The sequence below is a fragment of the Dipteris shenzhenensis genome, chromosome 32, assembly GCF_047967505.1.
Source record: "Dipteris shenzhenensis isolate YYH24624 ecotype China chromosome 32, Dip_SZ_1.0, whole genome shotgun sequence".
In the NCBI taxonomy this organism is placed as follows: domain Eukaryota; kingdom Viridiplantae; phylum Streptophyta; class Polypodiopsida; order Gleicheniales; family Dipteridaceae; genus Dipteris; species Dipteris shenzhenensis.
Window position 1 is genome coordinate 2,822,893 of NC_141627.1, and position 23,855 is coordinate 2,846,747.

The 23,855-nt window shown below is 44.6% G+C and overlaps 1 protein-coding gene across 1 annotated transcript in view; it reads left to right on the forward strand.

The window, feature by feature from the left end:
• Positions 1-2,384: 2,384 nt before the first annotated feature.
• The window catches only part of LOC147880176 (uncharacterized), a 29,844-nt gene continuing 8,373 nt past the window's right edge, over positions 2,385-23,855 (forward strand). Inside the window, exons 1-2 of the mRNA XM_087370959.1 lie at positions 2,385-2,786; positions 2,905-3,034. Of these exons, the coding sequence (XP_087227085.1) occupies positions 2,653-2,786; positions 2,905-3,034 (264 nt within the window). The 5' untranslated portion in view covers positions 2,385-2,652. The remainder of the gene's footprint in view (positions 2,787-2,904; positions 3,035-23,855) is intronic.

Genomic DNA, 23,855 nt, shown 5'->3' on the forward strand with positions numbered 1-23,855 from the left:
ATATGGATCCTTTGATTTTCTTAAAAGAAACGTTTGAGAACAAAGAAACTCCACGCTGTTCTACGGTATAGTCCCCAATTCTTTGGAATTTCATTTGGCATGATGGAACATAGAATCGAAATGAGCGTGGGAGCTAAACTCTTTTTTCTTTTAGTTCTTAGTTATGGAGGAAAATCCGTAGTACCAAAAAAAGTGCAATTCTCTTATTCTGTCCAGGTTTCTCCCTCAACCTCGGTGATCCAATCTCCTCATCTTGGTTGACTAGAGGTTGAAGGGCTCTTGCTAAAGTCTGATGGCTTCAAAGCCTGAGAATTCTCAACCTCTGCAAAGCATAACAACAATGCAGAGATTTTTGGGGGCCCCGACTAACCCATCTTCTCCTCCCCTACTGCGGTTGTGAGCTTACACGGTTAATCTTATGGACTAGACCTCCTTTCTCGAGAATGGAATTTGGCTCACAGGGTTGCAATGCCTTGAAGCTGTTTGGATGGAGTAACGCAAACTAGAGGACCATAAGCACTTTCACGTGCTCTATGAGGGAAGAATACGAATGCTGACTGTTTCCATCATTTGCTTGATCACCTCTTTTGTGGGCCTTTCAGTGCTAGCACCATCATAATCATCATTCCTTTCTTCTTTTATAGATTCAAGCTTTTTAGTTTCTCTTCCGCATCTAGATATGTCTATCTATTATCTGGGCTTTTCGCTTGGTGTTGTGATGGCCTGGTGCACAATGACCAACAAAGTTCTAGGGGTTGAAGAGGATCTTTGAGGTGTGGTGGAGGAAGCTTCGTAGTTTTCGATGAACGACTTAGCATGGTAATAAGAATAAGGAGGTTTCCTCAACGCTTGACATTCCCATCATTTCGTTCATACACAGTCTACAAGACAATTGTGTAGGTTGGTGCCTAATAGAGTCAGTGGTGGTTTGAATATCTGCATTGATTAGAACTAATTCGAGCAATGAGGTCGGACGCCACAACGCACTGATGGTTGCTTTGTTCTTGAGCTGCAACAAATGTTTAATTTGTAGAGAGCTGCAATGTGGGCATGGGCATCTTTACATTTATATTTTTAAAGGTGACAAACAACGCACCTTGTATTATGCCTCTTGACGGGTACACCCCCTTATGCCTTATTTTCTGCTCTGTGATTGCCTTTACATCCTTCAATATAGTTCAAAACCTTGAATTAGTCCGGTGGTGGAATTTGTAGAGCCAGATGCGTGGGTGTAAGTGCTAGGACTAGAACTTCGACTGATTGAATTAGGAGACAGCAGGCGAAAGCCCTAGTCGACAGATTTAGAGGAAGACAAGGGGGAGTGGTCTAGGGACTTTGTTAGTACCTTTGGCATTCCTTGGAGGGAGTGGCAAGTTTCTGTTTTAGTGTGGACTCTTGTAAGAAGCCATTGGACATTAGTGATCTTATCCAAGAATTATCTTTTAGTACTACTCTTGGACCAACAACTAGACTGAGATTCTTTGGCCCAAAGATGGCTGATTCTATAGAGCTTGAAAGTTCAACAACTAGAAGACTCGCGAAGAAGAGAGCTGAAATCCCAGATGATGATCTGGATGAGGAGTTGCCGAGTACGTAATGATCTAGATGAAGACAAAGTTTGTTGATGATTGAGTTTGGCACGTTGTTTCCCTCCATCACATAAAGGCGTTCTCTCTTTGGTGGTAGTTTCTACAAGTCCACACCCTCCAGACAATTTGATTCTCAACAGGTTTTTTCTTTTTGGTGTTCTCTCTTTGGGGGGTAGTTTTTACAAGTCCACACCCTCTAGACAATTCAATTCTCCACAGGGTTTTCTTTTGTGAGACAATAGCAAGATTGGGTGCAATTGTGTGCACTCTACAACCCAACGCCAAGAGATTGCGAGACAAAACCAATTGTGAGCACTCTACAACCCAACGCCAAGAGATTAAGTGTCAACCACAATAGCCCCAAAAGTCAACAATAAATTGGCCCCATAAAGGTTCCTTCTAGCAATGTCTTTTTTATAGTTTAATAGCAAACTTTATATTTAAATTATCGATAAAAGCTAGGTTTTGCAAGTCCACTACCTAATTTGAATTTCAGCACCCTCATGTGCATTGCTTGTTTTCTATTTGTGCGAGCAGGTTAACATGGAAGTCGTTAGAAAGATCTGGGCTTTACAGACGATGTGAAAAAATACAACTACGACTATTGACATCTAGGTAATATGCCAGTATCTTATCCTTCCGCGAGACTTATTTTCGGCGTTTATATTTTTGGTGTTAACATTCTCGGCACCTAGGGAAGGACCCGTTCCCTTGGATTATAACTTTTTGGGGAAAGAAGCACACCGCCTCTCCGCCCACATTGTGGTTATATAATTATATATTATATAATTCTTACAACATTCCTCTCTTTGATGCCTGCTCTCGATGCCATGCTAGGGAGCAAGGAAAGCCAAGCTGATTAAAGGATGACGACACCTTTATTCACGATGGAAAGGGCTCCATGACCGAAAGCCTGCCTAGTTTCTATTTCGTTTCTGTGGCGGATGACTTGAATCCACCCTTAAAAAAGCAAATTTTGTAGCAATTTGAAATACACAACTTTTAGTTACAGGCACTACAGGTCTTTAGGTCTTTTAGCTTATCTCTGAAAGGGCGCTTTGAAATGGCCGAGGATTCCCCCGAGGCTGCTGCAGCTCAGCGCCGGGAAAGGCTCCTAGCCTTGCGTGCCGCTGCCCAGCTCATAGCCCAGGACTCTAACGCCCAGCAAGCCAATGCTCAGGACGGTCCGGAACAGCCGTAAGCCAATATTTGGATTAAACGCATATATTGTGATTCGTACGCTAGTCCTCCTAGTTATTACCTTGGAATTTCTGTTTACCGGCGACGAATGAATTAGATGGTTGATTCTTAACAGGGACCAGAATATCAAGTTCAGGAATTATATACCACGGGACAAGGAGCTGCAGACAAGCAAAGTATCTCCGCCTACTGTTCCAAAGTTTGACGACCCGTTAGCTTCAGCGCCTGTTGTGAATGGAACAGAGGTACATTGATTTACTGTCATATTGCTCAAGCAAAGCCTACACAGTATTACTTAACTTACTAGGAAACTGGGCTCAAATCCTATGGGGAAAAGGGTTTTGTATCGATTTTAAGAATATGAAGTTTGTCTTTTATATTTAAGACAAGCCGCTGGGAACCAGGATCTTGTAAAATTTATTGTAGACCTTTTATAACTATCGAATGCCATACTTGGATGAAATCTCCGAATTCAGCCCATGAAGGAGCCCTACGAAGAAATACTAGGAAGGCCTTTGTGCATATGCATGCAGTTATTGTGCATGAAAGTTTGTATCTTCATGGGTTATAAAATTACAGTTTGAAATACTACTCTATATAGCTTTGTTTTGTCCCCTCCTCTTGGTTTCTCAGATATTAGATTCTTCCATGCCTTGGGATATCTCTTTTTTCATCGGTTTCTCAGATATTAGTTTTTGTCTTGGGAGTGGATGTCCGATTGGTTGCCCCACCCTCCAAGTTTTCTCATTGTATCTAGTTCTTTCAGTCCCGCATATCCTTCGATCTTTTGAAGACTTAAATAATCTCTCTCTCTCTCTCTCTCTCTCTCTCTCTCTTCATGTCGTTCTTATACTATGCATGGTGCCTCCTTACAAAGGGAGAACTTTGTAAAAACAAAAAGCATGCAACTGACCAGCTTCATGGAAGACTTACATAAATGTATGAAAAAATTGACAAGTGTTTGTATAGTACTTAGAGCTGAATACAAAGATGAAGCACAATCATACTATTGCTTTGTGGGAAACCACGGGCTAAGACCATCCCCTTAAGTGTTGCATTCTTTGCGAACTGTACTCAAAGCTCTAATATAGCACAAGCACAGGAATCGCTTCTCAAGTACCCCGCTAGAGAGGCACCAAGGTTATCTCCTAAACTGCTGCACCTCCTTTGTTAGCTGGTCATTGCATGGACCGTGGCTTCCTGAAGACCAATTTTCCAAACTGCCTTTGCATTATGTGCACAATAACAACTCTAGGTCAAGTATTGGATCAGGAGTGAAAGAATACATTCTTAAGAATGTGCACCTCTTTGCTTCCACGATCACACCACAATAAGCAACATTGAAACTGCACATGCAAAACCAATAATGTCCCGAAAGCTGCCACATAGTAGCACATCAGCGAGCTCCCGGTGCAATATTGTTCCTCTTGTAGCTAGATGCTAAGAAGAATGATAGGTTGGATGCATTTACACTACTTAAGCTTTTTGCGGGGTATTCTTGTGACATCCGCTTTTGCTCAAACCCTTACTCTATTGAAGAATCGTGTTAAAAATGTCAACGTGCTGTGGTGATGAAACATTTTTTTTGTTCTCTACTGAATTGTATCATCTTATTGCTTTTGTCTAGGCATGGAGCATACGTAACAAGCAATGAAATACTATTTTTCCTTCTTCACACGTGTAATTTCAGTTCTAATTGCATGCGGAGGCAGGTGATAAATTGGAGGGGCACTTGGAAAACTACTAGAAATGACATGGCATGAAGGGCTTTATTTGAGAAATTGCCTTTGTTAGAAGGCCAGGCTCCCCTTTGTCAATAGGGGACAAGCTCCACCATGTGGTCCTCAATTAGCCTTCGGATGTAGTGACAGTCCACCTCAAAATCTTTTGTGTGACCATGAAACATTGGTTGTGCACGATAGCGATGCACGATGTCACATTGGATTCATGAAGGAGGATTTTGAGGTTCCAAATTTGTTGACAACTATTTGAGCAAGATAGCCTCACATGAAACCACCCTTGTTGAGTGATACTTTGCTTTTGTTGATGAGACATTCATCGTCCGTTGCTTGTTGCTTGACCAAGGAATGAGACCAGATTGAACCAAGTGTATCCTTCAAGCCCAACTCTCTAGGAGTAGAAGATACCATAGTCTCGAGCTTCTGCAGAACTTGTAATCTTGTTGTCCAATGTGATTGGTGAGGTGACCTAGAGAACTTGCTCAACACCTTGATTGCAAAAGAAATGTTAGGGCGTGTGTTGGTGAGATAAAGAAGGCATCCCACCAATTGATAATATGATGTACCATCAACCAAGGGGGGAGAATAATTTTTGGAAAGTTCATTCCTTGGATCTATCGAAGTAAAATCTTTTGAAGAGCTCCAAGCGATACTTGTGCTGACTAAGAAAGATTCCATCGATTGGCCTTTGAATCACCATATCAAGAAGTAGTGATGCTCTTCTGGATTTGTCATTCCAAACTCCTCCGGAAGCATGACTTGTGTATCTCATCTTACACTAGCATGATTCCTAGAGGTAATAAGGTCATCAGCATAAAGGTCATCCTATACCAATGTGTAGAGGTTGACGTATGATGGAGTCCATGAGAGCCAATAGTGATCAATTTTGTGGTGCCATTCTCTCAGGCTGGTTTCAACATGTACAATGCCTTCCTTAACTTGCACATTAATTACGTTCCCTTAACCTCAAAAGCGTGGAGGGTGCTCAATATATATCTCCTCTTGTAACTCCCCATTGAGGATATCGGGTACAGGGTCAAGCATTCAGAAGGCGGTCCCTCCTGATAGCCCGGATCCTCATTTTCCTCTAGAGGATAGCGTTTGGGAGGTAGTAGCCAGTAGCATGGCGTGGAACATTTGGGTTGCTTGCTCTAGTCTGGTGATGGGTGAGCGCATCTGGCTCCACCCTCCGCTACCTCGGTCGCCATCTCATCTACACCTTGAGTGCGTGGGACCCCAGGCTCTAGGGGGACTGTCGCGAGGCGCGCACGTTTCTGCAAGGCTTGGCTTGCAAGAGTTTTCTACATTTTCACTCCGCGAGGGATTCACTAGTTGTATAGTCCCCCCACGTGGCTGTTAGCCCTGATACTAGAGATTCCCTAGACAGTGAGCTGGGTTTCTTTGGAATGGGCTGGTTTCTTCTTTCAGCCTTTTCGGCTTTTTCCATACTCAGCACCTTTAGGGCTGTTGTTTTGTATGAAGTTTTTCAAGCAAAAGAAATAAAATTAAAAAAATAACTCCCTATTGAGGAGGTCGGTTGCCAAAGACAACATAGTCCAAATGTTTATCATGGAGCAGAGGTCTCCTATGCAGCCCCTCAATCTGAGCATACCCTTTTTCCACCAACCTAGCCTTGTATTTATCCAGAGTATTGTCAGACTTATACTTGGCCTTATAGATCCACTTATTACCTATGACCTTCCCCTTAGTTGTCACGCAATAACGTCCCAAGTTTGTTCAATCTTTGATTGTAGGGCTGCCATCCATTGAGGATGCTTAGCTGCATCCTCAAGAGTGCAGGCTTCACAACATGTGATACCAAAGCTATGTATTTAGCTTGTACGTGGATTTTTTTTGGATGCATCAAGAACATCTCACATGTGTGCCATTAGATTTGAGGTTGTCCATGACTGCTTTTTTGCATCATTTGAATGTACCATTTTTTTGTTGCATTCACCATGCTGAGATGAAGGCATGGTGGATTTGTCCATTACCTTTATGGGGCTATGCCTTGAGCTTTTGTCTCTTTCCGGTCCTCTTTCTTGCTATGTGATCTGTTGGTGCTAGAATCAACCATGCTGAGATGAAGGCATGGTGGATTTGTCCATTTCTTTTATGGGGCTATGCCTTGAGCTTATGGCTATTTCCGGTCCTCTTTCTTGCTATGTGATCTGTTGGTGCTAGCTGAGTTTTTTTAATGCTAGTGCCGAGGCGAATGAGGGTGGGAGCTCTTAGGCCTTTTTTTTATATATAGGGTGGGAATGAGGGTGCCTACCAATGGACTTTCTACCTTTAGTGCTAGCATGTTATAGTTGACTTTGCATTTCATCTCACAGAAACTTTAGTTACCAAGACCTTTGTATAAATGGATGAAATGGATGCTTATTTGTGTGTGGGATATGTATACATGTGAGAGCATATGCTTGTACTATGGCCAACACCATTGCCGGGCACTCATGACATTGGTGGGGATGTCATAGCAAATAGTGCCGTAATTTGTGATGGAGTTTATGGCTTGAACCTTGTGGGTGATTGTTATGAGATTTAAACTGCACTCGGGGGGGATTATGCAACCAATAGATACCTCTATCCGTGATACAATAGTAGATGCTAGAATCCTTTTGACTTTGCTCCGAGATAAAGAGCAAAGTGTAGATGCTGATGAGCTACATGATTACCGGCGTGGTTGTGGATCGAGTTTGCTACAATGGGCAACCTGGATTTGCTAGACAGTTGCTCCAGCTATGGTTTGCCAAATGTCTCCTTAGGGCACTGGGGCCACTAAATTTGGCTATCGGGTTAACCTAAGTATTCTCATACTTGATTATGGAGGCATCTTGGATGATAGGGGAGCAGCCTATCACCTCAAGATGGAAGATCTACTCCGACTTGGAAGGTGAGGTGTGAGTCTTTGATTACCGGCGTGCTTGTGGGTCGAGTTTGCTACAACGGGCAACTTGATCTGCTAGACAATTGTTCCAGCTATGGTTTGCCAAATGTCTTCGCAGGGGACTGGGGCCACTAAATTGGTCTATTAGGTTAACCTAAGTATTCTCATACTTGATTATTGAGGCATCCTGGATAAGATAGGGGAGCAGCCTATCACCTCAAGATGGAAGATCTACTCTGACTTGGAAGGTGAGGTGTGAGTCTAGACTCTATCGAGGGTATATCTTCAAAGTCACTGTTTCGCTTTGCAACTCATCAAGATGCGATAGCCTTCAAGATGCCGCTAGCAAAACGGTGATAATACTCGTTTCATTTATTCCAAGTAGGTACAGGCGTGGCCAGCTGGAAGAAACAAGAAATACATGGCGATATCGGACATAGGCAAGGCCAAATGGCATTGAGCTTTGCTTAGCATAACTGAGTTTATTTTCTAGCATGATGATCCTGTCATGTTTTTAGGGGTTACTTGTTTCTAAGGGGTTTATGTCTCACGAGTCTTCTTGTGATATCATGTTGTCTTAAATGTTGAATTTGATTATTGATGATGTTTAAGGGTGGACCAGCCTAATCATCCCATTTTTTGGGGTGTTTTTCTCCATTAGATGTTGGCATTTTAGTTGCACTTGAAATGATAGCTTGCTATCTTGTCTAGAAATTTGCTTTAACATATGCTTGATTTGACTTTTGAAATGTGAGGAATGAGGAAGGTTGGTGAAGATGGGACCAAGAATGTGGGCCCATTCATTCATTGTTGCCTCAGTTTTGGGCTGCAGCTCTAGTAGCAGGGAGGTCTAGGGATCCGTGTGGATACTCAACCTGCAGGTCTTCATTAGGAAGGGGAGTAGCAAGGAGTTTAAGGAAAGGTACAGTGCAGTGTCTCACCTTTGGCTGTCCATTGGAGCAGCAAGGAGGCCTGTACGAAGGGCATTTACACGGCCCACTGAACCTCCATAGGAGCATGCAGGCTGACAGAGCTTTGGAGCTGCCAAGAGGAGGTAGGAGAACAGTTTTGTGGTGCCGATGGTCCACATCTAGGCAACACCATATCTGCTATCCACATCTAGGCAACACCATATCTGGTAGATGGTGGCACACTGAGCATACCTTTGTATGAGGTTTTGTTCATCATTGTGGCAATCTATTTTACTCTACTGTGCATGTTTATACTATGGCTTACACCCAATGTTGGGCACTGATGACATCAATGGGGATGTCATAGTAGCTAGTCCTTGCTATGCACGATGACGTTTATGGTTTCAAGCTTATGAGTGACTATCATGAGATTGAAACTGTACTTTGTTTTTTTTTTAGAGGATGAGTTTGGGCATGTTCTTGGATTCATCTAGATATATGCTTTTGCTCGTATTAGCGGACATGCAAATTTCACCTTGTGAAGTTTTCATCCATGTTGCGGCCTGCTGGTATTGCGATAAGTCTTTCTATCTTAAGTGGTGCATTGCCCTATCAGCTAGATGTGCTCGTCTGGGAGAGACTAAAATGAGATCGTTTAGTCTTCACAAGCAGTTGTAGCTTGAATGAAGATATTTTGGACTACTTTTTGATTAGCCTTCTCGTTTAGTGCTAGACTTCGTCATGGCTGAGTCTTCCTTTCACCTCCGGAGTGCCGACATAAACTCAGTACGAAGACTTTGTATAAATGGATGCTCAAGTATGTGTGGGTGTGTGGATTTTGTATGTGTGAGCATATTTTATACTATGGTCTACACCCACTGTTGGGCTCTGATGATGTCAGTGGGGATGTCATAATAGCTAGTCCTTGCTATGCATGATGGAGTTTATGGATTTCAACCTTATGAGTGACTATCATGAGATTGAAACTGCACTATGTTATGGTTTTAGAGGATGAGTTTGGGCATGTTCCGGGGTTCATCTAGATACATGATTCAATAAGCGTGTCTGCATCTACATTCACTTGTGTGCACAAAGGAAAAGGAGTGAGATTTGAACTACAATTCTACCCAATCTTCCGCCACGGGAGTGTTGGCTACATTGGTTTGTGTTTTCTAATAAAGGCACACATGGCTTGGATGAGTTACTTTCCTTGATTGTGGCCTTTTTGGAGCTCGAGGCATGCTTTGTACGTGTAAACCTATGCTTTGTACCTTCCAAGGTTTCGGCAGTGAGCCAACTTTGTGCACCTAGCTAGCTGTTGACTCTAGCTCGTCTTCTTTTGTATGCATTGAGACTCTAGGAACCTGTAATGAACATCCTAGTTTGGCCTTCCCTCTTCCCCTTCGCCTCTTCAGCTTTGCTCCCAATCCTTAGATTGTCTATTTTGCCTCTTCAAGGTTGAGGCATGATACTCCTTGGGGAGCCCTAGGAAGCGGAGTTTAATTGAAAACCGTGGAACATGGTGTGTCGTATCCATGTCCTCCATTGTGAATCCATGATACCAAGGAAAGAGGTAGACAAGGTGCGGGCCAAGGAGAATGGGGCTCTGCTCCACAAGTGTCGAGGCGGTATCAGGGGAGCTCAACTGGATGAGGAAAACACCTCGTCCATAGATGGTGACCTCTTGGATGTGGTCGCCCTCTAATGTGAAGCTCGCCTGGATCCACTCTCGCACCTGTCTCCGTGTAGGCGTGAGGCCCACAATTCTGCCCACAAGCGCCTTGTTCTGGAGAGACTGGACTGCCTGTTGTACTTGTTGCTTGTCAGCTGGGGAAAGAAGAACCTTAACGGCTGTGGGAGTCGAGGGTGCTGCCATAGAGCCCCTCTGGCCAAACCAAAGGTCACCACCAAGATTTTCTTTCACCGTAGCAAACACGAGTGCTCCCGTTGCAAGGAGGCAAATAAAAAAGGGACGAAGCGGAGAGGCGGAGGGGAGAGAAGGAGAGGGTAAGGGAGGAAGGAGGGAGCAAGGGGAGGAGGAGGAGGAAGGAATTAAGAAATGGAAGGAGGCGGGAGAGGCGGGAGAAGAGGAGAAGGTGGGAGGAGGCGGAATGGCGGGGGGGGCACGTTGGCGGGAGGACAAAAGGGCGGGAAGAGGTGCGAGGCGGCAAGGAGGGGAGGCGAGGAGGCGGAAGGAGGGGGGGAGAGGGGGTGGGGGAGCAACAAGGGGGGGGCGGAGCGGGGAAGGCAGTGGGCGGCGGGACGGAGGTGGAGTGGGGGAGAAAGCAGGGCGGGGGGCGGAGGTGGAGCGGGGGAGATGGCGGAGGTGGAGAGGGAGGAGGAGCAGGGGAGGTAGGGTGGAGTGGGGGGTGGAGCTGGAGTGGGGGGAGGTAGAGTAGGGCGGGCGGAGCGAGGGGAGGCAGAGAGGGCGGAGGGTAAGGGCGAGGACGAGGGTAAGGGCGAGGGCAGAGGTGGAGTGGGGGGAGGTAAAACGGGCGGAGGCACATAAACAGTAGGGCCCAGGACAATCGTCGGGCTGGACCCCCCCGAAGGTTTTTATTACTTGAGAGAAAACTGAGTACATGAGTTTAGCGTAGAAGCTGTACATACATAAATCCAAACGTAAAATGAATCATTACATGAGCTCTAAGGCTCCCCTTCTTGGCAACAAGCCACTTGTCAATTTCTACTTTACTTTCCTAATTACATGCCACTAAGGGCAACTCTGGAGTCTTTGAAGCACTTGGTCACGCGAACCGCCTCCTAGACTCTTGGTAGGCTCCCGTAGCGCTTAGGAAAATAACTCTTCCTAGTACTTGCAACAATTAATTAAAGCACACCACCCTGGCACCCATTAATTGTTAGCGCTTTGCATGCAAATAACACACTGTGGACTAATTCTAGTCACAGGGGACGTCCCCACTGAACACATGTGCACACATAACAAATATAAAAAATATATATTTATTCTCTCGTTGACTGAAGTCAATGCTCTTGATCATAATTAAGGGCTTTGACCAAGGGTCGAGGCGCCTTAATTATAGTCAAGTCTCTCCAACCGAAGTTGGCACAACTCTCCAACCAAAGTTGGCACATCTTGGTTAACTGTAGTTAACCCTCTTGGTGCATGCCAAGTCTCGTTGATCGAAGTGAACACTCTCTGACCGTAGTCAGTTCTCTAGTTCTCTGGTTAACCGCAGTTAACCCTCTTGGTAATAAACCAAGTCTCCTCGATCGAAGTCAGGTTTACTTGACCAGAGTCAAGTATCTTTGATTGTAGTCAATTCTTTGACCATAATTAACACATATGAAAAATCTTTAATTATGATCAAATAAATGGTCAGCTGTACTTTGACTTAGGATATTTACATTGTGGTGACATCCCCTCGGCTTCTATTTAGTTGACCTCAACTGAAAAGCTTTCTTGTAAACATCCAAAAGTTGTGGATGATCGGATAACATGTCTTCATCCATCCACTTGGTATCTAATGCCGTATAATTCTTGAATTTTACAAGATACATGTAAAACTCCTTGCCCTGAGAGCCTTTGCGTACAGTATGGTACACAATCTGCTCTGGCTGAAGGACCTTCTTCAGATCATCTACTTCTGGTGGATCTTGTGATACTGGTTCTGTAGGCTCTGGACCTTGGAATTTCTTTAGAAGACTCACATGGAATGCATTGTGAATCCTCCAATGCTCTGGCAATGCTAACCTGTATGCAACCTCATTTATTTTTTCTGTAACCCTGAAAGGGCCATAGTATCTAGGAGATAACTTTGCATACACTTTCTGTTTTCCTTTAAACTTGCGACGCCTAGCTTTCTCGAACTTTAAAAGTACCCAATCCCCTTCCTTGAGATTTAATTGTCTCCTATGCTTATCTGCAGCTCTTTTATGCTTCTCTTGAGACCTTTCAATTGCTGTCCGAACTTGACTGTAAGCTGTCTCGAGGTCTCTCACAAACTGATCAGCTGCAAATATTTCATCCTTGGTCCTCAGGATAGGTGGCAGAATCACCTTCCCATAAATGACCTCAAAGGGTGTTGGGATAAGTATGATCAAGGGCTTGCTCTATGGTGCATGTGTGCATCTAGGGGAGTCACATGTGTGTTTGTGTGTGTTGTAAAGGCACATCAAGTGCTATGATGTGTCTAGTGTGTGACCTAAGTGATGATGTAAGACAAAGGCAATCCCACTAATGTAGGGATTGATTCCCACTGATGTAGGGGCTGATTGCCACTTATGTAGGAAAGGTATTACCTTCTCCCCCTTTCTATAAGTGTCATGTGCACGGATCGGTATCTGACGTGTACTAGGTACACAGAACTAGCTCAGGTTAGCCTGGGGAGGCTTAGAGCTAGGCAGGCTTGATTCTCGGGTTGAGTGGCAAGGGTACGAACTATTTATAGGTCTTCGCTATTTTTGGCGCCGGGGCCCGAGTCTATAAAAGAGGCCCAGGGGGTTCAGTTCTCGGTGTGCAGTTGGGAGCAAGTCTCGTTCCCAGGTGCTAGGTCTGATCCTGGATTGTGTCGCGGACGCGCGCCTGCATCTTAGCGTAGCCCAAGGCCCAGTGGCAGATCCAGGGCTTCACAGCGCCACCTGGTGGTATGGGACACCAGGCTGGTTGGGATCTGATTGGGAGTTCGTGCCGGTAGCTCAGCTTGTGGCTCGGGGGGACATCTTCTGATTCGGGATCACATCCCGTAGATGTCACGGTTGGGTGGTGAGCAGCCTGCTCAGTTCTGATGTTGTGTGTGGTTATTTTGCAGATCAGGGGTTTCAGGAGTGCTGGGATGTGTCAGTTGGTATCAGAGCCAACTCCTGAGGTAGGAACTTTTGATGCGAGAAATTTGACGGATTTCTCTTCCAGGTATGCCCTAAAATTCGAGATTACCTGCTGCGTTTTTGCTGTCTACCTGGGGTAGAAGGGGTGAAGAAATATCTGGAAAAGGAAGAAGAAGAGGAGTGAAATAGAATCGAAAATTCTGAAGGCTACAGAGAGAAGTCTGAGGGAGGAGAAGGAGAGCAGAAAGGAAGGAGAGTAGGGCACGAAATTGACAGCCAGGGAGTAGAGGATGCGGGGTGTAGGAAGGGGCGCAGTAGGCGAGGCAGAAGTGGCGGGACAGCCTGTGCAATAGGCTGTCCACAGCCAGCGCAATAGGCTGTCCACAGCCAGCGCAATAGGCTGTCCACAGCCTGCGCAACAGGCTGCGAAGAGCCTGCGTTGAGGGCTGCGTGCAGCCTGCGCAGGTGGAAGGTGCTTTTTTGCGAAAAAAGCACCCCTCCAAAGTTGGAGGGGCTCAGGTGCTTTTTTCGCAAAAGCACCCCTCCAAAGCTGGAGGGGCTCAGCCTTCTTTGGAAGCCCAGCTTCCAAATCGGGCAGCCCTGCACCCTATATAGATGGGGGGCTGGGTGCTAGACAATCCACCAGCAGCCTAAGATTCGAGACGTTACCTCGAGATCTGTGCCAGCCAGCCTCGCCCTTCAGCAGCGCCCTGTTCGAACAGTTTCCCTGCATCCGCCCTGCCTGCGATAGCCCTGCGCAACTCCCGAAGCTGCCGTACCAGCCGTACAGCCCCAGCGACAGCCGTACAGTCTGTACGGACTGTCCTGTCTGTTCCGAAACAGCTGCTGTATCGAACAGCAGCTGCGCCAGCTTCTGCAGCCACCGTACGGACTGCGTCAGCAGCCGTACAGGCCACGTCAGCAGTCCGTACAGCTCCTATTGTCGACTGCGCATCCGGTTGCAGATTCGGGGAGGCACCAGGACTCGTGGTCTTCCAGATTCCAGCATTTTTTTCTGTCAGATTTATCTGGGACGGTTTTCTTCTACTCCATCTCCCTCCGTGCTCCGTTTCAGTTATTTATTTCTTCCCGTTTGTAATCGAATCAGTATTCAGCTATGTCTGATGCTCCGAATCCCGAGTTCACTATGGGGGAGCAGGAATTAGACTACACTCCAGTGGGAGAGGATGATCAGGGTCTCTACGACGACCTGATCACTAAGAAAGCCTTCAGTGAGTTCACGACTGCTCTGGATGGTAAATTTGAGCAGGTCAACGCTAATCAGTCGGGGTTGACACAGCAACTCCAAGGGATACAAGCTACTTTGACTCTTCTGGCTAGCACGGTTCAGGCACTCACGCATGTGGATGCCATGGCCTCCGTGCTAGGCCCGAATATCACTCCGGATCCCTTTCCAGGTGACCAGAAATCTAGAACAAAGGAGGTGGTTGACACTTGGTTGCACAAGTGGCAAGTACACTTCCAATTTCACCCCTATCCAGACGAGAAAAAGATTCAGCTAGCAGCAGGGTTTATGTCAGGTAAAGCCTTGCTTTGGTGGAAAGAACTTCAGCCTAAGCCTGACACTTGGACAGAATTTGAGGGTATCTTCAGGAAGGAGTTCCTGAAGAAGGAAGATGACTATGATATCGTCGGCAAGCTCAAAGCCCTCGATATGTCAAAATTGAATTTAACTTTTGAAGTTTATCTTCAGAGATTTAGGGATCTGCAAACCAGGGCCACCAAAATGGATCCGGTAACCTTGTTAGGTTTTTTCGTGGATGGTTTGCCAGACTCCTATAAGTTACAGATTAAGAATAACAAGTGCACAACATTGCAGGAGGCCATGACATATGCGCGCATATATGATGATACCATGGCCGGAACCAAGGCAACCACAGTTACCGAGACCAGCGGAAAGAACAAACGCAAGTTCTTTCAGCATGCGACTGGTATTGGGGAGACGAAGTCTACGGACAACGCCTCCAGGAAAAGCTTAACTCCTGCGAAGAATGGTAAGGCCCGTTTCCTTCGCACTCTCAGGCTCAAGAAAGAGGGCCGATGTTTTTATTGCGAGGAGCGGGGCCACACGAAGAATGAGTGTCCTAAGCGGAAGAACCAGAAATTGGTGCTAGGACCGAAGCTCCAGGCAGGTCCGCGTACCGCAGCTAAGGGAGCCAACCAGGTTACGATGACAGGTATTTCAGTAAATGTCATTACTTGCCCCCTTTCTTGCAATTGTACCTTTAATACTTCGTTGTTTGGTTCCCATGATCTTTTCCGAGTTTATGGAGAACGTTGTTAGATAATTTTAAGGACGTATTCCCAGCTCAACTGCCGGAAGGGTTACCTCCAGAAAGGGCAGTAGATCATCGCATAGACTTAGTCCCAGGGGCTCAACCTATCAGTGTACCACCGTATAGGATGAGCCAAGTCGAGGAGGATGAGTTAGCTATCCAGCTTCAGGATTACCTGAATATGGGCTATATCCGCCCAAGTAAATCTCCTTGGGGTGCACCTGTCCTCTTAAGAAAGAAGAAGGATTCTTCCTGGAGGATGTGTATAGATTATAAACGACTAAATAAAGTTACAATTAAGAACCGCTATCCTTTACCTCGTTCTGATGATTTGATAGACCGTTTGGCCGGAGCGAAGTATTTCACTAAGATTGATTTGCGTACGGGTTATCACCAAATCCGTATCTATGCTAAACACATAGATAGGACCGCATTCCGGACTAGGTATGGTCATTACGAGTTCCTCGTATTACCTTTTGGTTTGACCAATGCTCTTGCTACTTTTCAGCAGATGATGAACGATTTGTTCAGAGATTATCTGGGCAAATTTGTTGTCGTGTTCTTAGATGATATCTTGTTATATAGTAAAACGCTTGAGGATCATATAGGACACCTTCGGGTTGTCTTACTTGTTCTAAGACAGCATAAGCTTTATGCCAAGATGAGTAAATGTGACTTCTTTATGAAGGAGATCATTTATTTAGGACACAAGATTTCTTCTGAAGGTATTAGCATTGATCTGGATCGTATCCAGAAGGTTTTAGATTGGCCTATACCTCAGACTGTGAAACAACTTCGCTCTTTCCTAGGATTTACGGTATTTCTTCGGAAGTTAGTCCGTGATTATTCACAAATCACGGTACCCTTGACCAACATATTGAAAGGTCGTGAACGCTGGTCTACTCAACCGATCCCTTGGAATGATGCAATGAACAAGGCTTTTGAAACCTTGAAGTTATCTATCAAGGAAGCACCCGTTCTTGCATTACCCGATCCTACCCGGCCTTATGTTTTAGAGGCCGATGCGAGTGATTATGCGATTGGGGCAGCTCTATTCCAAGAGGGCAGACCTGTAGCTTTTGAGAGTAAGAAGCTAGACGACACTCAGTATCGTTGGCCCACACTTGAGAAGGAACTTTATGCGGTAGTGTATGCTCTCAAGGTTTGGAGACACTACTTGTATGGTTCAAAGTTCCTTGTATTGACTGATCACCAGTCAATTAAGTATGTGTGTGATGGATCAGAATTGAGAGGAAGGAAAGCCAGATGGGCAGAGTTAATGCAGGATTTTGATTTCGAAATACGTTATCGTAAGGGTTCGTTGAATAGTGTGGCGGATGCCTTAAGTCGAGTTAAGTTTGTAAATGCTTTGTCATTTACGGAAATATCCTCAGACCTATTTCAATCCTTGAGAGGGCTATACGCAACTGATAGTCATTTCAGTTCTTATTGGCAGAGAGTCCAGGATGGGAATTCCATGGTTGACCAGGACTCAGGGATTGTGCCACCTAGGATACAGGCGGCGGGAGGTCAGTGGATGATTAGGAACGGCTTGCTGTTCCGGAATGAAAAGATTTGTGTACCTAATGTTCTGGACCTAAAATCCAAGATTCTCTGGGAGTGTCATGATGCTCCTAGTGCGGGACATCCAGGTATACATAGGACTCTGTCTCTTGTGAAGCATACCTTTTATTGGCCTAAGATGCGTGCATTTGTAGAGAACTATGTGGTAGGTTGCCGAGTTTGTCAAGTTACTAAGGCTGAACGCCTTAGGAGCGCGGGCTTATTACAGCGACAGATTCCAGGTAATAAATGGGAGAGTATTTCCATGGATTTTATTACTGGTTTGCCTCGTACGCGCAAGGGTCATGACTCTATTTGGGTCATAGTCGACCGTTTGACAAAAATGGCTAGATTCTTACCCACAAGAACAACTATTCAGCTGTTCAGTTGGCTCACGAGTTTGTGGACCACTTGTTCAAGCTGTATGGTTTGCCATCTGACATAGTCAGTGACAGGGACTCAAAGTTTACAAGTAACTTTTGGACACTTGTATTTGAGAAGTTGGAAACTACTCTAAGTATGAGTTCCTCGGATCATGCACAATCTGATGGCAGTACAGAAAAGGTCAACCAGTTGGTTGAAGACATGCTTCGGGCATATGTATCTAAGAGACAGTCTTCATGGGAAGATTATCTACCCATGATTGAATTTGCTTACAACAGTGCAAAGCATTCTAGTACAGGTTATAGTCCTTTTATGCTTATGTACGGGTTTCAACCTAAGTCACCAGTTATGGTTGGATTAAAAGGGATTCAAAATGATGCTGCTAAGAACTTCTTGCAAGACATGCAGGAAATGTTGCAGTTTGCCAAGGAATCTATTAGAAGTGCCCAAGATCGGGACAGATTTTATGCTAATAGACATCGTTCACCTAGAGAGTTCTCTGAAGGAACGATGGTATATTTGAGAATTCCTAAGGAATCCAAGAGCCTAAGTACTGGTTTGGTTTCGAAATTATCCCCCAGATACTGTGGCCCATTCAAGGTCATTAAAAGAATTGGACCAGTTGCATATCGACTAGAATTGCCTCCTGATGTTAAAGTACATCCAGTCTTTCATGTCAGTCGACTGAAAGAAGTATTGGGTGCAGATGATCAAATTGTTTCTCCTCATGAGATTATAGAAGTTACAGATTTAACTTTTATTCCTCACGAACCTGAATCTATTCTTGAATTCCGTGAAAGACAGATTCGAAATCGTACTATCACGGAATACAAGATTAAGTGGAAGGATCGTGTTGAGGAGGATGCAACATGGGAGACATTACAAAACCTCCAAAGAACATTTCCCGATTTCTTAGCGAACTCAGGAGTGAGTTCTTAGAGGAGGGGGAGTATGTCATGTGCACGGATCGGTATCTGACGTGTACTAGGTACACAGAACTAGCTCAGGTTAGCCTGGGGAGGCTTAGAGCTAGGCAGGCTTGATTCTCGGGTTGAGTAGCAAGGGTACGAACTATTTATAGGTCTTCGCTATTTTTGGCGCCGGGGCCCGAGTCTATAAAAGAGGCCCAGGGGGTTCAGTTCTCGGTGTGCAGTTGGGAGCAAGTCTTGTTCCCAGGTGCTAGGTCTGATCCTGGATTGTGTCGCGGACGCGCGCCTGCATCTTAGCGTAGCCCAAGGCCCAGTGGCAGATCCAGGGCTTCACAGCGCCACCTGGTGGTATGGGACACCAGGCTGGTTGGGATCTGATTGGGAGTTCGTGCCGGTAGCTCAGCTTGTGGCTCGGGGGGACATCTTCTGATTCGGGATCACATCCCGTAGATGTCACGGTTGGGTGGTGAGCAGCCTGCTCAGTTCTGATGTTGTGTGTGGTTATTTTGCAGATCAGGGGTTTCAGGAGTGCTGGGATGTGTCAATAAGAGAGAGACCTCTCTCTCACAATCATAATAGAGAACTACCATCTTTCTTTCATTGTGCTCTCACACCTCTTGCAAGATGCATCTATTCTATCCTACGGGATTCTACACTTGGTATCAGAGCTTTAGGTTCTAGATCTAGCCTAGCCTAGCATTAGATGCTATCTCAAGCATAAACTACAAGTTTCTTCATCTTCTCCATTTCCCTCCTTCTTTCCAAAATCTTTGAGAGCTCTGTTCTCTGCCTACAAACGACCATTGCCCAAACCCTTTGAGCTGCAAACTCCTCACGTATGGGCGAAATTCCAGCTGCAAGCATTTGGTGAAATTTCGTCTGTATGCGCAATGCCAACACTCACACTCCTCGAAGAAAATTCACGCAATTCCGCCTCTGTACCTACCTATCTGCAAATTCCTTGGAGCCCGTGCTGGACGACACTGAGGGCAAGCTGCTGCTGAAATCTGAGCTCATTTGGACAACAGATGGAGGAGAAAACGACAAAAACCAGTCGGTCTTCTCAAGCTTGGCTATGGCGACCTGACGCAACATTGCACCTCTCCTTGCTGGTAGCCCTTCTTTGGTATAAGGCCCTTCTTCCTGCATAAAAATCCCCTTGAATAGAGCTATGAGCTGTGAGAATTGCACCCTCCAAGTTCTGGTCTCTGTTTTGGACAGTTTTGACAATGTTGTGAGTTTGATGCTACATTAGATGCTACTTTAGCATTTCTGATGGTTTAAAATGTTGAATAGCATCATGCACAAGGAATCCTAAACTCACATGTGCATTGGCACCTTTGCCATTATACTACTACAGCCAATAAAATTTGTGGAATGTCAATCTATAGGTTCAGTTTGTCTAGATTACCACTAGCGGAGAATGGCAGTGATGCCAATCTCATGCTGGCAACTATATAATGACAATGAGATCCTCAAACTCACATGTGCATTGAAACTTTTGCCATTATCCTACTACAGCCAATAAATATAGTGGAATGTCAATCTACAGGTTTAGTTTGTCTAGATTACCACTACTGGAGAGTGACAGTGATGCCAATCTCATGCTGGCAAATACATAATGACACTGAGACCACCAAACTCACATGTGCATTCTTCTATGACACTGAGAAGCCTAAACTCACATGTGCTATTATTTTGCTTGAATTATTACTTGCTAGAAAATGGCACTGTGGTAAACTTAGAATGGAATCGGACACCACTGTCCTATGATCACTGGAATACCCCTCCTAGGATAGTAGGGTAAACATTTGTACAAGTGGAGAAATACAAATGTGGCTACAGCTTTCCTTTAAGTTGCTATACTTGGATTTGCTTGGAATACTTTCATTTAGCCACCTCTATGAAGCATGCAAGTGGAAGCATCATTTCCATTATGTTTTGTAGTATGGAATTTGGTTACAAGTCTTTGCTACTCTAAATGCTTGTATTTTGAAGCTCTTCAACTCTTTCTAGCCTTGTAAGAGAGTAGACACTGCCCATTTTGGGTTAGACCCTCTCATGGCTACCATCTTGAATATGGATAAGTTCAATGGTAAAGGCTTTCACACATGGCAGATGAAGGTTAAGTTTGCATTGATGAGGGAAAACCTTTGGGGGCTTGTCAAACCTGCTTCAACTACTTCTTCAACAGCCTCTAATGCTAGAGAATCCTCAGCTCCGACACATCCGGCAAGAGATCCTGCTAGAGAGGAGAAAGCCTATGGCATCATTGCTCTTGGCTTAGGAGATGACTATATTCATCACATTTCTGATTTAGAGTCTCCTTCTGAAGCTTGGCAGAAGCTTGTCATTATTTTTGGTGCTAGCTCTCACATCTCAAAATTGTTACTTAAGATTGCTTTCTTTGAATTGAAGATGGCTAGTGGCACTCCTTTAGCTGCCCATGTCAATTATATGCGGAGTCTCATGATTGAACTTGCTTCTATAAACTCTCCAATCACTACAGATGATGCAATGGCAGTGTTGCTCAAAAGTATGCTTGAAGATTATGATCATTTTGTTACCACTTTGAAAAATCTTCGTAATCCTACTCTTGAAGGTCTTATTACTGCTCTTTAAGAAGAAGAACGGCACATGGAACTTCGGAGAGGCAATGACACAGCCTATGCCATAAAAACTCAAAAGGGGAAGTTTTCACCTTGCAAACATTGTGGGAAGACTAATCACCTCTCAAAAGATTGCTTCAAGATTAATCCTTGCAAACATTGTGGCAAAAACAATCACCATGAAAAGTATTCAGAAACTGCCAATCTACTTTCAGTTGATGTGCCTCCACAAGATGAGGCCTTCTATGAAGACTATGCTTTTTAAGCATTTTTTTGTTTATCATCACTTGGTCAAATTTTGAGGTTCTCTGCCTGGAGTAGTACTCCAAAAAGAATATGTTATGTAAATTACCTCTGGTCACCATATGATGTAGGCCATGTGATATGTGTTTTGACTATCCCATTTCTGTGAACCTCACACCCTTGGGAACCCTTGCTAGCATGAGATCCTAGCCATAGATTTATCCTTGACCACCATGAGATGGCATAAGAAACTATGAGACTAGATGTATCCTTGACACTGCAAGAGGCAAACCCTTGAGGGAGGGTATGTTGGGATAAGTATGATCAAGGGCTTGCTCTATGGTGCATGTGTGTGTTGGGGAACTGAAGGGAAAGCATGAAGTGAACACAAAATGAGAATTCTTGCTTATGGAATGAAGAAAGGTGAGGTCCTTATGTAGGCACCTCTTACATGATCACTGACATCACTGATGACCTCTGATCTCCACAATCATCTCCTCAATCAGCTCCTAGATTCTCTCAATCATCCTATGTGACATCTACCACCACCTAACAGTGCTTATGGGCACCTAACTGTGCCTCTAGCACACACACATAGAAACCACGGTGTGCCTGGGGCATACACCTTGAGATATCCCATCATACCCCTCCTCAAGGGAATGCCTCAGGCTATGTCAAGGATACATCTAGTCTCATAGTTTCTCATGCTATCTCATGGTGGTCAAGGATAAATCTATGGCTAGGTTCTCATGCTAGCAAGGGGTTTCCAAGGGTGTGAAGTAAATAAAGGGATACATAAGACCTTCCAATGGTTATCTCCCCTGCATGTACATGCACACAATGTCTGTAGGAGGTACCATGGAGCAAAACACATACACATGGCCTACATCATATGGTGACCAGAGGTGTTTACAAAACACACAATAGTTTATTTCATTCATTTTGGAGGACTATCCAGGCTGAGTACCTTGACTCAACATAAAAAAAGAGAGATCTGGAGCATATATGGAGATGGTTCAAAAAGCATGATCTTCATAGGATGCCTCATCTTGTGGAGGCACATCAACTGAAAGTAGATTGGCAGTCTCTGGTTTTGTAGTTGCTTCCTTTTTGGCCTTACAATACTTTTCATGGTGATTGTTTTTGCCACAATCTTTGCAAGGATTGATCTTGAAGCAATCTTTTGAGAGGTGATTAGTCTTCCCACAATGTTTGCAAGGTGAAAACTTGTCCTTCTGGATTTTTATGGCATAGGTTGTGTCATTGCCTCTCCGGAGTTCCATGTGCCTTTCTTCTTCTTGAAGAGCAGTAATAAGACCTTCAAGAGTAGGATTATGAAGATTTTTCAAAGTGGTAATAACATGATCATAATCTTCAGGCATACTTTTGAGCAACTTTGCCATTGCATCATCTGTAGTGATTGGAGAGTAAATAGAAGCAAGTCGAGTCATCAGACTCCGCATATGATTGACATGGGCAGCCAAAGGAGTGCCACTAGCCATCTTCAATTCAAAGAAAGCAATCTTAAGTGACAATTTTGAGATGTGAGAGCTAGCACCAAAAATAATATCAAGCTTCTGCCAAGCTTCAGAAGGAGACTCCAAATCAGAAATGTGATGAATATAGTCATCTCCTAAAGCAAGAGCAATGATGCCATAGGCTTTCTCCTCTCTAGCAGGATCTCTTGCCGGGTGTGTTGGAGCTGAGGATTCTCTAGCATTAGAGGTTGTTGAAGAAGAAGTTGAAGCAGGTTTGACAAGCCCCCAGAGGTTTTCCCTCATTAATGCAAGCTTAACCTTCATCTGCCATGTGTGAAAGCCTTTACCATTGAACTTATCCATATTCAAGAAGGTAGCCATGAGAGGGTGGGCAGTGTCTACTCTCTTACAAGGCTAGAAAGAGTTGAAGGGCTTTAAAGTACAAGCATTTAGAGTAGTAAAGACTTGTAACCAAATTCCATACTACAAATCAATGATGCTTTCACTTGCATGCTTTATAGAGGTGACTAAATGAAAGTGTTCCAATCAAATCCAGGTATAGCAACTTAAAACAAAGCTGTAGCCACAATTGTACTGATGCTATTCATTACTTTAAAACATTAGAAATGCTAAAGTAACATCTAATGTAGCATCAAACTCACAACCTTGTCAAAACTGTCTAAAACAGAGTCCTGAACTTGGAGGGCTTGTATCTCGCTCTTCAAAGCAAAGAAAAAAGGGCTTTCTAGGTAGAAACAAAGGTCATATACCAGAGAACAGCCACTGAGGAGGAGAGGCGCAATTCCACGTCACGTTGCCATAGCTAGCTGCTTGAAAGTCGACTGGTTTTTCCTTGTTTTCTCCTTGAATATGCAGCCATTGCTGCTCAAATTTCAACACAAGATAGCCCAAGGTATGGAGAAGAGTCCCCTAAAAGGAATTAGAGAAAGGTGGAGTAGACACATAGAAAACGCAGAAGATAATTTCGACGATCTTCGTGGAATGGCGACCAGCAGCGCAGTTGTTTCTTCAATTCCTTGCAGGTGAAAGTTCGCCCATTTGAGAGGTATCTCCAGCTTAGAGGATTTGGAGAATGGCGGAGAAACGAGGGAGAACAAGCTCTAGCAAGTTTTGGGAAGAAATGGTGAAGATGAAGAAGAAGAAGAAGATGGAGAAGAAGAAGATGATGTGGCACAAATGGGCTCAAGGAGGATCATAGTGCTCTGATACCATGT